Source organism: Sarcophilus harrisii, chromosome 2 (assembly GCF_902635505.1).
Source record: "Sarcophilus harrisii chromosome 2, mSarHar1.11, whole genome shotgun sequence".
Taxonomy (NCBI): domain Eukaryota; kingdom Metazoa; phylum Chordata; class Mammalia; order Dasyuromorphia; family Dasyuridae; genus Sarcophilus; species Sarcophilus harrisii.
In genome coordinates, this window is record NC_045427.1 from 329,543,558 (window position 1) to 329,562,672 (window position 19,115).

The following is a 19,115-nucleotide window of genomic DNA, read 5'->3' on the forward strand; positions in this document are numbered from 1 at the left end:
AAAAGAACTCACCACTAATGAAAAAACAATAATTGGAATTACTTTTGCCCAACTTTTGGCAAATAAAACAAAATAAATGGAAGAAACCTTCAAAAAATATGCTTGCCCAGTTAACAGGGAAAAGTAAATTCCTAAACAGTCCCATCTTAGAAAAGAAATAGAACAAGCTTTAACCAACTCCCTAAGAAAAAAATCCCCAGGACCATCTGGTTTTACATTGAATTCTACCAAACATTTGAACAATTAACATTTATATAAACTTTTGAAAAATAGGGACTGAAGAGTCCACAAACTCCTTTTACGACACAACAAGTTTGATACCTAAACCAGGTAGGCTGAAAACAGAAAAGAAAATAACCAATCTCTCTAATGAATATTGATCTAAAAATCTTAAATAAAATATTAGCAAAAGATTACGAAAATTATCCACAGGATAATACCCTATGATAAGTAGGATTTTACCAGGGCAGGGCTGGTTAATTGGAAAACTATTGCAAATTATATTCAATAAAAACTAACAAAACCATATGATCATCTCAAAGATCAGAAAAAGCATTTGATAAAATCCAACATTCATTCTAATAAAAACACTTGAGGGTATAGTAAATGGACTTTTCTTAAAATGAGGACATATTTAAAACCAAGTAAGCATCATATCAATGGGGAAAATGGAATCTTTCCCAGTAAGATCTGGGTAACAAAGGTTCCCCTTCACCATTATTACAATTTTTTAAAACACTACCTCAATAAAATGAAAAGTTAAAGGAATCAGAATAGGCGTGAAAACCAAACTATCACTCTTTGCAGATGATTATGGTAATTAGGCCTAAATTCTCGAAAAAGCTATTGAAATAATCCAAACTTTAAAGTTGCAGATTTAAAAATAAATATAAATCCTCAAATTTTTATCATCACCAACAAAATCCAACAGCAAGAATACAAAGAAATTACAGCAAGGACGCATAAAATATTTGGGAATCTTCTCCAAAAGGAAATAAGGAATTATATGAGCTAAATTACAAAAACTTTACAAATAAGTCAGACTTAAACAATTGGAAAAATATCAAGTCCCTGGATAGGTGACGAATATAATAAAGATGACAATATTCCTAAACTATTCTATTTTTTGTTATACCATGAATTCCAAGAAAAATTTTAAACAAAAAATAAAAAAAAGGAATAATAAAGGTCAAAAATAAAAAATTAATGAAAAAAAATAAAAATCAGCTTACCTGATCTAAAACTATATTATAAAGCACAGTCCCAAAATCATTTGGTATTGGCTAAGAAATAGATTAGTTGATCAGTGGAACAGGGTTAAGGTTTCAACAGAATAGTCAACTATAGCAATATAGTGTTTGACAAACCCAAAGATCTAACTTTTGGGATAAAATTCATTATTTGACAAAGACTGCTGGGATAACTGGAAATTGTATGGCGAAATTAGGCATGGACCCCCAACACCTTATACCAAATAAGATCAAAATGGGTCCATGTTTAACTAAGAACGAGATTATAAACAAATTGGAGGAACATTGATAGTTTATTCTCAGACTTGTGGAAGAGGAAGAAATTTGTGACTAAAAGGCGAACTAGAGACCATTATTGATCACAAAATGAAAATTTTGATTACATCAAATTGCTTTTGTACAAACAAAACTTTAAACAAGATTAGAAGGAAGCAACAAACGGGCTCTTCACAGTTAAAAGGTTTTAAGGTATTTTCCCAAAATATAAAAAGACATCTAATTTTAAAAACCAAGCCATTCTCCTTGATAAATGGTCAAAGGGATTAACAGACAATTTTCAGATGATAAATTTAAATCAACCACCCTATAAAAAGATGTTCCAAATCAATATTTAATCAAGTAAATTAAGCAACTCAGTACACTACACACCTGTCAGATTGGCTAAGATGACAGGAAAAATAATGAGTTGTTGGAGGGATGGGGAAAACTGGGACATGATCATTGTTGGTGGACTGGAGGTCCCATTCTGGAAGGCAATCAATTTACCCAAAAGTTATCAAACTTGCATACCCTTTGTATAGTTTTCTATGGGCTTTACTAAGGAGATACTAAAGAGGGAAAGGGACCAGTATGTGCCAAAATTTTGTGGACCCTGTTTTGTGGCTAGAAGCGGAAACTGGTGGATGCCCATCAATTGGAGAATTTGGGTAAATTTGGTATTAAATTTAGGAATATTTTGTTCTTGAAATGACCAAAGATGAATACAGAGAAGCTTGGAAAATTACATGAACGATGCTAAGTAAAACGAACCAAAGAGATCATTTATATGTCAACAACGATACTGTATGAAGATGTAATCTTGGTAGTTTCTTTGACAAAGAGACCTAATTCAGTTTCCTTCAAGTGGACAAAAGCTAACCAAAAGAAAAAACACTTGGAAATAAGTAAACTTTTATTTTGTTTTTCTTGGATTATTTTCTCCTTCTAATCCAATTCTCCCTGTCAACAAGAAAACTGTTTGGATCCACACATTGTATCTAGGATATACAGGACAATTCAACATATATGGACTGCTTGCCATCAGAAGGGGTTGGGGGTGGGAGGAAAAATGGAACAAAGTAGTGCAAGGGATAATTTGAAAAAAAATTACCCTGCATGGATTTTAATAAAAATTACTATGATAATTAAAAAAAAAAAAAAAAAAAAAAAAAACAAGTCACAGCTCCCACAAGCTCACTCTCTCAGAGGAGGAGTCAGATCCATTTGATATTCCACCATTGTGCTGGCTGGAGGCTTTGGATTCAGAGGGAACTGGAGGCTGAAGCTGGCAGAGGCAAAGGACTAGCAACAAGAGCTCTCAGAACCAAGGAAAGCTAACCGGGCTATTTTGGAGGAGACAATAAAGGATTGGACTTTAACAGCTTGCTGCATTTGAGGTGATTATTACCCTGAACTGAAACTAAGGTTTCCTCCAGAAGCTCCCCAAGAAACCTGTTCCCAGAGAACGGTTATATTTTAGAGAAGAGAACATTACACCAAACTACTTCAAGGTCCTATTTCAATATTCCTTTAGATGATCTCCCTGCCTCCCAACTCTTATATAATTTTCACACAGCTACAAAGTGATACTCTTAAAGTATATGTCTGACCACTAAAAGCCCATTAAACTCCGAATACCTGAAACCCTATTACATCAAGGATCAAACTCCTTGGTTTGGCACAACCTGATTCATTCCAGTCTTCTTACATGAACTTCCATGTCTTCTAAAATTAAGCCACACATTTACTGTTCTTCTCACATAACGCTTCATCTCCTAACCTTGTGTCAATGCACTGGATGTTCTTCTTCCTCACTGCCATCTTTTATTTTCCCAAATTCCTTAAATTAATATTAAACACCACCTCTCACAAGGAGTCTATTCTCCATCCTCCCTCCCCAGGTGAACTAGTACCTTCCCTTCTAAGATTACTTTCCATCCACACTGCATGTATGTTTTGAGTATTTATTTAAATTTAATTAAATTGAAATGTTTATGTACTCTTGATTTATTTTATCTCCCCACACCTACTAAAATGCAAGCTCCATAAAGGACAGATTGCTTTGCTTTTTTTTTTTTTTAATTCTCAATATTTAGCATAATTCCTAGCAAACAGTAGGCATTTAATAAATATTTGTGATTGACACATTACTCCCTTTCTGGTGTTAAACATCCTAGCTACACTGGCCTTCTTGCTGTCCCAGACACATGATTTTCCATCTCCCATCACCATGCTTTTGCATAGGCTGTCTGCCCTGCCTTGAATTCTTTCCCCTCCTCAACTCTATTTTTAGAATCTCTTACTTCCCTCAAAACTCCCCTTAAGGTGGCAACCTCTTACAAGAAGTCTTTCCTCAGGCCTTCTCCCTTGCCTTCAATGCAAATCCCTCCCCAAATACCACGCACTTTACACATATTTTGTATGTATTTGCTTTTGTTCCTTTGATAAACTCTTTAAGGGCAGAAAATATTTCATCTTTATCTTTGTATCTCTAGCATCTAGCATAGTGTCTGGCATATAGTAGGTTCTTAATAAACACTTGATGGTTTACTTGTGCAATATTTACAATGAGTTTGGAGCCAGATTAGGAAATGTCTTGAATGTCTTTATTTCTTTCAGTAGGTTAGCTAGGTGGTGCAGTGGATAAGAGGGCCAGGCCAGGAATCGGGAAGACTCATCTTCTTGGAATTCAAATCTGGTCCTCAGACCCTTACTAGTTGTGTGACCCTGGGCAAGTCTAACCCTGTTTGCCACAGTTTCCTTTTCTGTAAAGTGAACTGGAGAAGAAAACAGTATAAAAATAAGAAGGCATATGAATTACAGTTGCTGTTCATCCTTCATTTTCAAGGAAGACCAATGACCACAACTTGCTCATGAATTGGATTTAAGTGAGACAGAGTTGTCCAAATTCGTCAGCCTCTTTTCCAAAGTCAATGAAGTCCAGTGGCAAGAAAAAAGTCAAGATGACTGGTGATAGCCCCAAATACAATGAATGATGTCCTCTTATTGGTCTTTTTTTTTTTTTGGTGAGAAATATTTGTGATTTTTTTCTTCTCCTTGCTAAGATACCTTTAATATAATCCTTCAGATGGCCTTGTCTCCAATACAGATTCACTTTCATTTCTATTTCAATACAAGTTTGCTGAACTGAATATTCTCAAGCATATTAGTTTCCACTTTTCCAAAAAAATAACAAATCAAAGAACATTTTTTTTTAAACAGACATTATCCTAAATTTATTATCTTACAAATGCCACACTGTAATACATAGTATTACTTACGGAGATATGGATTAAGAATCCTCCTTAATTGTTCTCCTTTTGGTGCACTGGATATTATTTCAGTTAATCTACGAAAAAATAAGAATTACCTCTTTAATTTCCTTGAAGCTACATTATCTAGGGAAAAAAATTACTTTCAGAGAATAAAATGATACATATCATTCTTGGATGATGTCATCACACCTCTGTGTGTGTCTTTACCTAATCAATCACTTAACAAAGCAATTCATTTTATGGCAAGCAGCTTTTTCCAGCCAAAATTCAATTATAAAAATGGTCTAGCCTGTCATTTCTCAAATTCTATTCTATATAATTTTAGGATTCTACAAAGAGAAAAATGATATTGGCAGACACACAGAAACACTTTGCTCTCCATTTCATTTTCTTTGTTGATCACACATAATGTATACATTTGATTAATATAAACAACAGTTAAAACTAATCACTGAAAATATTTTATCCTGGGCCAATAAGAAATCATTACTGATAAAACCAAGTAATATCTGCAGCACAATCAGTGACTTTTAATTTTGGCTGAACTATCAAATGGAGAAAAGATGAACAAGTTATAGTCTTTGAATGTAATACTGTAAAAATTATGCTTATAGAAATGATGAAAGGAATGGTTTCAGAAAAACCTCAGAACACTTATGTGAACTGACAAAGAGAGCGAAACCAAAGGAACGATTTACACAGTAACAACAATATACAAAGATAATCAATTTTGATTCAGCAATTTTAATCAATATGACTAAATACAATTCCAAAGGGCTCATCATTTAAATGTTCTCTACCTCCAAATAGAGAACTGATGGACTGAATATAGACCAAAACTTTTTTTTTTCCTTTTTATTTTTTGGTAGCATTAGTGAACATGGCTAATGTCATATGTTTTGTATAACTTGATATATAAATATAATGGGTATTGTTTGATATTTCTTGCCTTTTCAATGGTGAGGAATGGATGAGAGAGGGGTACAGGAAAGGAGAGAATTTCAGAACTGAAAATTTTAAAAAATGACTGGCTGAATATACACAAAAAATTTGTGTCTGTATTCTTTAAGTTGCTTTAACTATTTTTTTTTGGTAAATGTCTATTATGAGTAATTAGGAAAAATGAAGAAATTTGTAGAGACAAGGGATGTCTTTACTACCATGATTCTGACAAAACATTACAAATTTAGATTCAATACCAAATCCCAAATATAGAACAAATGTCAATATAATCTTAGCCATTTCAAACATAGCTTTACTTCCAATGATTCTAATGTATAATGTGTATTATATAACATTATTTTAAATAACAGTTCCATGGTTCAGGCAAAAATCACAAAGGTATTTTCAAACAAAATACAAGAAGTTTTAAAACAAAATTCTAGTTTTTTTAAAGATAAAAACATGAAAAATTATAACAATTTCCCAACATACTAGTTTATATAAACAAAAAGCAATATGAACTGTTATGAAACATATGATAAGCTATCGCATCCTAACATCTAATGTTTTTCATTTTAAAATGCTTACTGCTAGCAATAACATACTTTGTTTACACTTAGGTAAACTGATGATACCTATGAAATAAAACTGATGCACAAAAGCAATTTTTAAAATCAGTTATTTGTTATTATAAGAAGAAATTTTTTTCTCCTAGAGCTTATGCACACTAACTAATTGCTGTCTAGAAGCTGAGAACATGTTATAAAACCCCATCTTTTTTCAGTCTCAATTGTCCACCTAATAATTTCTGTTTCTCTTACATTCGGAAACTCATTTTTCTACAAAAAAACAGAAATATCCAAATGCCCTTCATTTTAGGAGGAAACTACCATCCATTCACGAATAATAAAAAACGTGGCTATATGTCTTTAGTTTACATTCTTAAGTAAAATTTATTTACCTGAAATGACCACATGTGCATATAACATTATACACTTAACTGTCAATTTAGACAATGTTATCAAACCTAATTTATCTAAGTAAAAGTAGATCCAAACATTTCAAATCATATTATGACAAGGTCTAATTTTATTTCCCAAAAAAAAAAAGCATAATATACTTATTATAAATAAAGCATGAATTACCTTTCCAGTGAAAGTAATGGTTCCATTACCCTAGCATGATCAATTGGATATTTTTCTCGAACAGCAAACTTCACATCATCTGCTTCATCACTTCTAAACCTCAAGATATTTAAAATGAGGTATTCATAGTTGGTAAGAACAATATTGCCCTGAAATAAAAATTTAAAAACAACTTGTATCTTAATATTTTTCTCAGTATCGTATCAAGGAAGAAAAGGGAAATCTTCAAAGAGCTTCAATCAACATGCAATGAAATAAGTTTAAAAACAACAACAGAAGGTTCAAATATCTTCTCCAACTTATTTCATTAACATCCCTTAATGATCTGATTACAGAAACTCTAAAGAACTCCAGTTTGAAGCCTACTAGAAGCAGTATAATTTATGAAACCAATCTGCATTCACAAAGAGTATATCCTCATTGGCAGTTCTTCAAATTAATAAAAACACAAATATTCTTAACAGATATTCTGTTCTTTTTAACAGATAACTGCCCCCTACTGCTAAGATAATTCTTGAAGTTACATATGGGTACAAATAGACATCTCATTTATAATTTTAATTGCAAGGCAATTCCTAGGACCCTAGTGTCACATACCATTTAGCTTTTAGCAGCAATGGCATAAGAGATGATTTAAAGGATGTCTATAAAGGACTACAAGTCCCCACTTCAAACTATTCAATGCATTCTTGAAAATCACAACATAAAGCCAAAATGATGGGCAGTTAGGTGGCACAATGAATACAGTACCAGCCCTAAAATCAGAAGGACCTGAGTTCAAATCTGGTCTCAGACACTTAACACTTCCTAACTGTGTGGTCCTAGCCAAGTAACTTAACCCCAAATGTCTCAGCAAAAAAAAAAAAAAAAAAGTTAAAATGGTAAAATATCTATTATCTGTTGCTGCCTTCATTTACTGGAATATATTTGGTATCATCAGTCAAATAACTGTCAAATAACAAACACTAAGAAGTATCGGTTTTTTTGTTCAAAGAGGTGTGAAAAACAAAAATGTCGTGAACCCGGCACAGTATTTAAGAAGCTAGCCTCAAGAGTGTGGATTGATCCGATCAATGTTGACTATATAACCCTAAGAAAATCATTTAACCTCTCAATCCAGGAAACCGCTCTCTAACATTCAAGTTCCAGATCAGCTGCCTATTTGTATTGGCAGAGGAAGTTTCCTTATTGGGAGTCCCTAGAAGGACAAAATCACAGGTCTAGTCCAAATTAACAAAAATGGAGCTTTGTTAAACAAGAAATTGAGAAAGACACAGTCCAAATATGTTCTTTTGTTCTTATTTTGTTAAAAAGTAAATTTTATTTTCATTAAACTTTAAAATTTTGTGATTGACACCATACTTTACATATTAAACTTACAATGATAAAGAAATAGCCTTTGACATGTGTCCTTTGTGATTCATATTCAAATTTTTTACAGAACTCAAACATAACTCATAACTTTCTGCCATATCATTTTGTGACTGCTATTAGGCTCCTGATACCTTGACAAAAAGTATCTGCAATACACACCATGAATTCCAAAAATGGAATATTTTTGCAAGGTGGCCATAGCTAAAATTTAAAGGGTGCCAAATTCTGGACAGGTCTAATTCTGTAGGAAATGGACAAAATGAGAAACAAGTTTAAAAATGAAGCTAAGAAAAATAAGATCTAGACATGTAATTTCATTACTTTCCCCTTACTCTCTTTTTTTATTGTTTTCTTATTTTTAATTATAGATGTACATTAATTTTTTTCAATGTAAATATTTTTACTAAAGCTTTTTATTTTTCAAAGCATATGCATGGATAATTCTTCAACATTAACCCTTGCAAAACCTTGTGTTATGGGGCAGCTAGGGGGCTAGATAGTGGATAGAGCACTAGCCCTGAAGTCAGGAAGACCTGAGTTCAAATCTAACTTCAGACACTTAATACTTCCTGGGTGTGTGACACTGGGTAAGTCATGTAGCCTCAGCAGAAAAACAAAACAAAACAAAAAAAAGAACAACAAAACCTTGTGTTATAATATGTTAAATCCAATATATACGTACATATTTATACAATTATCTTGCTACACACAAAAAATCAAATCAAACTGGAAAAAAAATAAGAAAATAAAATGCAAGCAAACAACAACAAAAAGGATGAAAACGCTATATTGTAAATCACACTCAGTTCCCACAGTCCTTTCTCTAGGTGTAGATGGCTCTCTTCATCATGAGATTATTGGAACTGGTCTGAATTATCTTATTGTTGAAGAGAGCCAGACTTTTTTCTTACAACAAAGGCCTTATCTCTTATACCACATTTATTTCAGCTTTGTGATCTCCAAGTTTTTTTTATTGTAATCCATGTGTAAAAAATTTCTGAGCATAAATTTTTAATGTTTTATTTACTTATTTGTTACATACTACCATAGTAATAAATTTGTGCATTATAAAACACAGATTAGAAATACATAAAGGATGAAATTAAAATGAAATAGAATTTCATCCTAGAGTCAATAAAGAGCTCTGGAGTTTATTGAATAGGAATGAAAAGCCTGTGCTTTTTAGTCCAAGTGAGACATGATAAAAACCTCAACTGCACTAAAGTAGAAAAAAGTGAACAAATGCAAGAGACATGGAGACCAAACAACCTAAGTTGCAATTGATTGAACATATGGAGTGAGGAAGAAGAATCAAAAATGGCACCAAAGTTATGAAATCTGTAAGACTAGAAAGATGGTGGTGTTCTTAATAATAATTGGAAATTTTAGAACAGAGGAATATTTTGAAAAAAAAAATAATGAAATAAGATTTGCAATCTGACACAACTCATCCATCCTTGCTACTCTTGTGCAATTTACTCTATCTCAGCAAAAAAAAAAAAAAAAAAAAAAAAAAAGGAGGTGGCAAGGATTTCTCAGTGATCTAGAACCACCCTCCATAGTTGCCTTTATGTCATCCGAGAAGCAGGAACAGGCAAGCTAGATGGAATGGAACACTTTCTTAATAGTACTTAATGCACTTGTTTTGAATGTTCAAGTTGTGGTTAGATTATAATTGCCTGAGAGCAAGGAAGAGAGTAGATTAGGAGTTTATAAAGTGGAAAGGGAAGAGAGATGACTGTTAAAGGATAAAATAAGCTGGAGACAAGTCTCACAATTGACTATCTGGAGAAGAAGAATCTAACACTGTGCTGATAAATATTTAACTACCAGTTTCTCTCCTCCTCCAAAATCTAAGTATGACAAACTTATAAATTTAATCTGTATTATTAAATTTCCCCTTCACTTTCTTAAGTCTATAATCAATAAAATAAGAAATAAGGTATTGATTTCTATTATTTGTCAATTTATAAGATATAAATGCACACAATGAAAATTTAAAAATTGTCTCTTAAGAGCCAATATCAACTAGTGCACCCCTGATGTGATCCACCTTTTTATCCTCCAATTAATCACACATTTCTTAAGGTTAGACCATGGTCCACATTTTGGAGCCTACTATTTTATCTTATTTATTTATTTATTTAAATATCTGGGTTAGTTTTATTTTATTATTATTTTTTTTAATTATAACTTTTTATTGACAGAACCCATGCCTGGGTAATTTTTTACAACATTATTCCTTGCACTCACTTCTGTTCCAACTTTTCCCCTCCCTCCCTCTACACCCTCCCCCAGATGGTAAGCAGTCCTATACACGTTAAATGTCACAGTATATCCTAGATACAATATATGTGTGTAGAACCCAACAGTTCTCTTGTTGGACGGGAAGAACTGGATTCAGAAGGTAAAAAATAACCCAGGAAGAAAAACAAAAATGCCAACAGTTTACATTCATTTCCCAGTGTTCTTTGGGTATAGCTGCTTCTGTCCATCACTGATCAATTGAAACTGAGTTAGATCTTCTCTTTGTTGAAGAAATCTACTTCCATCAGAATATATCCTCATACAGTATCGTTGTTGAGGTATATAATGATCCCTTGGTTCTGGTCATTTCACTTAGCATCAGTTCAAGTAAGTCACTGCAGACCTCTCTGAAATCATTCTGTTGGGCATTTCTTACAGAATAATAATATTCCATAACATTCATATACCATAATCTATTCAACCATTCTCCAATTGATGGGCATCCATTCAGTTTCCAGTTTCTAGACACTAAAAAGGGGCTGCCACAAACATTTTTGGCACATGTGGATCCCTTTCCCTCCTTTAAGATCTCTTTGGGATATAAGCCCAGCAGTAGCACTGCTGGATCAAAGGGTATGCACAGTTTGATAACTTTGGGGGCATAATTCCAGATTGCTCTCCAGAATGGTTGAATTCGTTCACACTCCACCAACAATGCATCAGTGCCCCAGTTTTCCGGCATCCCTTCCAACATTCATCATTATTTTTTCCTATCATCTTAGCCAATCTGACAGGTGTGTAGTGGTATCTCAGAGTTGTCTTAATTTGCATTTCTCTGATCAATAGTGATTTGGAACACTCTTTCATATGAGTGGAAATAGTTTCAATTTCATCATCTGAAAATTGTCTGTTCATATCCTTTGACCATTTATCAACTGGAGAATGGCTTGATTTCTTATAGAGTTAATTCTCTATATATTTTGGAAATGAGGCCTTTATCAGAACCTTTAACTGTGAAAATGTTTTCCCAGTTTGTTGCTTCCCTTCTTAATCTTGTTTGCATCAGTTTACAGATGGCTTTTTAATTTGATATAATCAAAATTTCCTATTTTGTGATCAATAATGATTTCTAGTTCATCTTTGGTCACAAATTTCTTCCTCCTCCACAAGTCTGAGAGGTAAACTATCCTATGTTCCTATAATTTATTCATAATCTCGTTCTTTATGCCTAAATCCTGGACCCATTTTGATCTTATCTTGGTGTACGGTGTTAAGTGTGGGTCCATGCCTAATTTCTGCCATACTAATTTCCAGTTATCCCAGCAGTTTTTGTCAAATAATGAATTCTTATCCCAAAAGTTGGGATCTTCTATTTTGTCTTGTGAACCTAACCTGTTCCACTGATCAACTAATCTATTTCTTAGCCAATACCAAATGGTTTTGGTGACTGCTGCTTTATAATATAGTCTTAGATCAGGTACAGCTAAGGCCACCTTCATTTGATTTTTTTTTTTTCATTAATTCCCTTGAGATTCTTGACCTTTTATTCTTCCATATGAATTTTGTTGTTATTTTTTCTAGATCATTAAAATATTTTCTTGGGAGTCTGATTGGTATAGCACTAAATAAATAGATTAGTTTAGGGAGTATTGTCATCTTTATTATATTTGCTCAGCCTATCCAAGAGCACTTAATATTTTTCCAATTACTTAAATCTGACTTTATTTGTGTGGAAAGTTTTTTGTCATTTTGGAGCCTACTATTTTAGACAACTAAGGACTGTCTGAAGTCTAACCACCCCAACACTATTAATTTTGGGTTTTTTTTTCCCTGTAGACGATCACTGATACTTTTTTTGTGGACTATATAATTTTTTCCTATAGATCACTGATAGAAAAAGAACTCCCCAACCCTGCTTCACATCAAGCCTAATACATGACTAATACTAATGACAAATACATTATCATTTCTTAGAAAGAAAAAAAGTTGTCAACTTACTTTATCATAAAGCTCAATGATTAAATGATAGGCAGCTTCATCACTTCCAAACTGAAAATCTACAATCCGATCCACACCAAGCTGTTTTACACTGACCAGTCTTCGACTCTTCAAATGCTTTCGGCACTATCCAGGGAGGAGAAAAGTCATTTATTCAATTAGAATAAAACTGAACTCCTAAATCAACTATTATTAGATCAGAATTTGCTTAATATATTTATATTAATTTTTCAAAAAATTGAATTCAGTAAATACTTATTAAGTACCTACTATATGCAAAATATTGGATTGTAAAAACTTTTATAATATTATAAAGCCTAAAAATCATTTCATATATATTATTTCATCAAAAAAGTAAGGAATCCCTAGCTAATTGGAGTTCAACTTGGCTGGAAAATTAGAATAATGTTTAATGATTGTGGAAAAAGGCAGCTAAGTACCAGATTGTGGAAGGTCTTTTTTATTTTATTTTATTATTTTTTTTGTGTGTGTGTGTGGAAGGTCTTAAAGACCTGGCTGAAGAATTAATATTTTGTCCAAAAGGCAACAGGAAATCTCTAAGGGTTCTTGAGTAGGTAAATAGCACAATTAGACCTGTACCATAGGAAATTTATGCTGCATGAAGAATGACCCCCAGAGGGGAAGGAACTTGTAACTGAGATCAATCAAGAAGCTTTTTCAATGGGTCACATTAACAGAGAAAGATGACTGATGTTACAGGGAAATATCATGGAAGCAGAATCAATATGAGGACACCTGAAGTCTTCCTGAATAAGAATCCATTCCATGATATACCTGACAGGTAGTCTTCAAGTCTTTGAAGACCTCTGGGGAGACTAATTCCTATGGTAAATCATTCTATGTTTCTCAAGAGAGAAAGCCTGAATTACAACCTACTGATTATGATTCTGCCTTATGGGGAAAAGTCTATTCTCCCTTCCCAGCGACAGTCTTTCAAATACTTGTAAATAGCTATTATATTCTCCTGTTATTCTTCTTATAGCTAAATATCTTTAGCCAGATCCAGGTAACACAATGTTTCACCCTTGTTATCTCCCAGTCTTGCTGTTACATATGTACCTCCTGACACTGTATCTCTTGTTGTACCAACAGCAAACAGCATTAATTACCACTGCTTCTGGAAAATGTATGCCTATAATAGAACACCCTATGTTCTGATTTATCATTCTTATGATTTTCTAGAACAAAACTCTTCACTAGCCACTACTCCTGTGTGACAAGCTAACTCTCCTTATTTGAGGGAATTAAAAATTAAAATATGGTATATAGTAACCACTTAAATACCTTTTAATTAATTTATAAATCAGTTCCTTCAACAGATTGTCACAATGCATGATTTTAAAGGCCCTCTGATGTTCTAGCTTCCTACTTTTGTATGCTCTACAGATTATCAATGTCCTTCTTGTCACACAATGCCTACAACTAAATATAATACTCCAGATATAATCCAATCACAGCAAAGTACAGTAGGATTCACATTTATTGGTTCTGGACACTACGAATCTCTAAATGTAGTCTAACACTACATTATATTTGTTGACTTCCATATCTGTTAATTCACACTGAGCTTGTAGTCTATTACAGTTCTCAGATATTTTCCACATAAACTGTTTACCTATATGTCAACTTCAACTTGTGTAATTGTTTTTTTGAGCCTCAACTATGAAAGTTTATATTTATTTCTATTAAATTTCATATGATCAGATTCAGCTTTTAGCATTCAGTCCCTAACAATGTTATTCTGGTCTCTCCTCTCTCCTAAGTTCAATTACTATGTCTCTGCAGGTAACTCTCAAATTTATGTCTAATCCTAAACTCTCTACTGAACTATCTCTCACACATTAGTCTCTGGATATCTTCTCTTAGATGTTCAGTAAACAAATGAAATGTACTAATTCCAAAGTGAAATTTTCATTGTCTTCCCTATATATCTACGATTACTCCAAATTTACCAATGTCTTAGAACCACAAACACTTTTAATCTTTGTTTGTTTTTTTGTTTTTTGCTGAGGCAATTGGGGTTAAGTTACTTGCCCAGGATAACACAGCTAGGAAGTGTTAAGTGTCTGAAGCCAGATTTGACCTCAGGACTTCCTGACTTCAAGGTTGGTGCTCTATCCACTACACTACCTAGCTGCCCCAAAACACTTTTAACTTGAAATTACATTTACTAATATTTTCTTAAGCCTACAAAATTAATAAAATAATAAATCAAATTGGAATTTGTAAATATTTCAAGGTACAAATGCTCACACTGAAAATGTGAGAGTCTTAAAGCTCCCAAGTCTTAAAGCTAACTTCAGCACAAAAGAGAGCTGGAACTTGGAAAGAGGAAGGGAGGACTAGGGCTAGGCTTAGAGCTGGTGGTGGCAAGGAAAATAATATAGAGGCTAATTCTAGGCAAGATAAGATGAAAACTCATCTATCAGAGCCCATGGTGTTTTGTGGAGAGGAAAAGCCCAAGTTTCCAGTACAGAAGTGGTGATGAAGAACTGAAGAGAAGAAACATGATTTGGAACTGGTGGCTAGAAAGTCTTCCCATCCTGTCTTCCCCCTACCATAAAATCTTATCAATTTTACCCCCCCTACTAAAAATTTCATCAATTTCATAACATCTCATAAATCCATCTCCTTTTTTCCACTTAGCAAAGACACCTGGGGTTGTAACTTTTATAGGATAAAATGCAAACTCTTCAGTCTGATGTTGAAAGCCTTCCACAATCCTGGTACTATTTACCTTTCCATGCTCATTTTATGAATACTACACTCTAGTCAAATATGACTACTAACTGTTCTCCACACTTAATCCTCTATCTTTCACCTCCATACACTTACACAAATGACTTCTCATGCTGGAAATGCCTTTTTAACTTTCAGATTCCTTTTCTTCAGTTGAACTCAGGTGACAACATTTTTAGGAACCCTTCCCTGACTGCTTTAATGTGAGTGTTCTTCCTATAAAATATCCCAGTAATAACTATATTTGTGTACCAGTTCTATCTCCTCAGTAAAACATAATAGGGCATATGTAATTTTTATATCTCTTACACTTGACATGATGCTTTTATATATAGCAAGTGCTTAACATATATTTATTGAATTACCTTATACTATTTTAGTAAACCTGTCAAAAAAGGAAATGACATTTGTCTGACCATACTTGTTCTTAATGAAATCATTGTGATTACAATTTCCTATTCTGGATTTTTAGTAACTATTTGTTTAAAAATACATCCTAGAAATTTATGAGAAATTGAATTCTACCCTGCACTCTGAAGATTAAAAAAATGAGGATAAGTAAAAAGTAAGTGAATTTGCACAGTATATCTTTGATTAAATTAACACCAAAAAAAAGGTAATACCACATGGATATAAATCAAATTAACTCTAAGTAAGAAGATTTCAATTTTAAAATTTAGCTTTTCCTGTTCAAGGAAAAGTTACCTTCATGGCAAAGCTAGATGGCATCATATTCTTTGGCCATTCAAACTCTGTCGTGTGAATTCGTATACCAGATTCAAGTAGAAGCGTAACTTTAAAGTCTGGCCTATGGAGAAAAAAAGAAATAAAATATACCTTAAAAATAATACTTGCCAAAGAAACAATTGTGAAAAAAATAAGGTGAAAAATGAACAATCTCAGATTTAAATAATTACAACAAAAAATATAAAAAAGTCTTACTTTTGAAGGCGTATAAGGTATGTCTTATTATCCACATCATAAATATTGTATACTCTCATTCCCAATAATCTGTAAGGCAAATTGAAAATATGTAACAAGTCACATTTTGCAGGACTGAGAAAAAACACATCAACAACATACACAGATTTTTAAATGTTATCTCATTAGTAGATGAGGAACTAGACAGCTAGATAATTTATGTAAATTCACAGAAGTAGATATGGACAGAGCTAGGAGTTGAGAGAAAAAGAATCTCATTTAGAAAAGGTCTCAGGTCATCTAATCCAATCAATGCCTGAAAAAGAGCCCCCTTTACTTTTTTTTTTCCTGAGGCAATTGGGGTTAAGTGACTTGCCCAGGGTCACACAGCAGGGAAGTGTTAAGTGCCTGAGGCCACATTTGAATTCATGTCCTCCTGACTTCAGGGCTGGTGGTCTACACATTGGGACCCCTAGCTATCCCCACCTTTACTTCTCTGATAGGTTTTTAGCTGACTTGAAGACTGTCTACTCTACTTCTGGATTGTTATAATTGAAATCTTTCCTTTTTAAAAGGGGTCCAGCTTCTTTTCCACATGAAAGCCCTTCAAATATATTAAGAAACATATATACACTCCTCTCTGGCACACATCCCAACTTTCTTCAAACGATCCATTGGTTTCCAGTCCTTTCCATCTTGGTTGTAATCCTGTAGATTGAATCCAGCTGACTCAATGTTTTTCCTAAAATGTAATGCTCAGAGCTATACTCTTCTTTCCCATCTAAAATCAGTTTTTTGTTGTTGTTGTTGTTGTTTTTTGCTGCCATTAAAAATGGCTAAAGGGAATAGAAAAGGACTCTATAACAAGGGGCAATACTAATTATTCTTACATCCTGAATCTATCCTTATTGTGATATCTATGTGAATAAAGTATCTTCCCCCAAAAAAATTTGACTTTAGACTGTATTAAGAGATCTAGTATAACATAACAATAATGGTAATGATTTATTTAAATTTATTTAAATTATTTAAATTTATCTATTTCATCTCCTACTGACACACTTAATTATCTGTAAAGTAACAGAATTAAGCATTAATACTTAGCATCTTTAAGTGTAGGAGAGGCTACTTATGCCACTGCAGGGAAACCCAGGAGGTTGCTCTGACTTCCAAGCTCACCCTCCGGACTTGACTAAAGCTTGGCTCACGTTAACAGAATGCTTTAAAGATTAAAAATGGCTTTTAAACAATCTCGGTTCTCGCAAGGGAATCCTTCGGAAGTCACGGTCGGGAGACTATAGGCAATAATAACTTCCCAGACGGAAAGAGCCCATTCCAGGCCAGCCCCAGGTTTCCGGAGCTCGCGGTGGGCGAATGCTCGGCCCTCCGCCCACCTTCACCCTCAGGGTGGGTCAGCCACCCGCTCCCCAAAATTCGAGGCTCCACTTCGCCCGAACAAGGCCTGGAACTATAAGGAAAACGAGAGGAGACCTCAGGTGTGTCGTATCATTGTAGATTTTCCTCTGCTCCCCACGGCACAGATCCGGGCTGCTCGAGCCTACCTGGCATTGAACTCGGAGAGGATAGCGCAAATATCTACGGAGCTGAAACGCGTCTTCATGGTGAAGGGTCGTGAGACACTCCGACTCCTGACCAGCCCCTTCCTCACTCAAGTCAGCTCAGACTCTGAGCGGCTCGCCGCCGCACGCAGGCGCAGAAATCAAACTGACGGTGGACCGGCGGACCCAAAATTCATTGAAGCGCGCGTCTAAGTAAAATGGGATAATTCTTAAATTAGACAGAGACAGAACGTCTCTAATCTACTAATCTATCCTCCCGGACAAATATTCTGAATAAATTCAAGGAGGGCAGTCGATCCTGTGGCTTTTCTGTAGTTTTCTTGCTTTACCTACACTTTCCAAACTGAAGTCTTAGCGACTCCTGCTGGTCCAAAAGTTCTTTGCTTTATGTTTTCGGATAATTTTGCGAAATGTCCAGCGGGAGGCAGTGCAGAGCAAAGCCAAGCCTTAGAGTAGATTCGTCTTGTGCAAGTTGTGCTGTCAATTTTCACAAAGAGAAACATAACTTTTCTCATTGTCATTAAGAAAAAGGAATTCAACTAACAACTCTAACACGCGAGTGACTTGTTTTAAACATCCTCTGACTGATGAACTCAATATCTCACTATCTTTTTCTGCCTTTTAAGTTCGACTAATTTATAGAAAAGATTTACATACATGAAACCACATTCCTATTCTCCAACTTGATGGTTTGGTTTGGTTTTCGTTGTAAAGCATAAATTGCAAAACGCGAAAAAAAAGGGGAGAGACCGTGTCTCACTATCTTGCCCAGGCTGGAGTACAGTGGCTATTCACAGGCGCGGTCCCACTACTGATCGGCACGGGAGTTTTGACCTGCTCCGTTTCCGACCTGGGCCGGTTCACCCCTCCTTAGGCAACCTGGTGGTCCCCCGTTCCCAGGGGGTCACCATATTGATGCCGAACTTAGTGCGGACACCCGATCGGCATAGCACACGGCAGCCCAGAACTCCTGGGCTCAAGCGATCCTCCAGCCTCAGCCTCCCGAGTAGCTAGGACTACAGGCGCGCGCCACCACGCCCGGCAAGAGCGCAGGGCGAGCGGCAAGACCTCGAGACTGTGGACGCGAATGACGTCATTTGGAGAGCGAGGAGAGGGACTCGGAGGTTCGAGTGCAGCTTCCATTCTATAGATGGCGATGCTGAAAACTGGTACGTCTCAAAAGCTGCAAAGCAGGAACATGACTAGCGCATAGTAAGCACTTAAAGTAAAGGCTTGTTTACTTGACGTGTGTAGCTTTTTAAAACGGTAGGAAAGAAGGAAGGAGGGAAGAAATGGAAAGAAAGGAAAGAAAAAAAAGAAGGAAAATATATATATATATTTTTTTGGTCATGATGTTTTTACCAT

The 19,115-nt window shown here is 34.6% G+C and overlaps 2 protein-coding genes across 4 annotated transcripts in view; one reads left to right on the forward strand and one right to left on the reverse strand.

Moving 5' to 3' along the window:
* The window catches only part of NEMF (nuclear export mediator factor), a 74,789-nt gene extending 56,891 nt beyond the window's left edge, over positions 1-17,898 (reverse strand). For 2 of the 3 annotated variants that reach the window (XM_031952817.1, XM_031952816.1), the window contains exons 1-6: positions 17,733-17,898; positions 16,192-16,260; positions 15,955-16,057; positions 12,490-12,615; positions 6,871-7,019; positions 4,790-4,857 (exon numbers count right to left, since the gene is read on the reverse strand). In XM_031952817.1, coding sequence (XP_031808677.1) covers positions 4,790-4,857; positions 6,871-7,019; positions 12,490-12,615; positions 15,955-16,057; positions 16,192-16,260; positions 17,733-17,791 — 574 coding nt within the window. In that variant the 5' untranslated portion in view covers positions 17,792-17,898. The remainder of the gene's footprint in view (positions 1-4,789; positions 4,858-6,870; positions 7,020-12,489; positions 12,616-15,954; positions 16,058-16,191; positions 16,261-17,732) is intronic. The other variant, XM_031952818.1, reaches the window with a different exon arrangement.
* LOC116420993 lies at positions 17,790-18,971 on the forward strand. Its single transcript, XM_031949300.1, is given in 2 exon segments — positions 17,790-17,930; positions 18,465-18,971. Coding segments are annotated over 2 exon segments (633 nt in total). The 3' UTR covers positions 18,957-18,971.
* Positions 18,972-19,115: the final 144 nt, after the last annotated feature.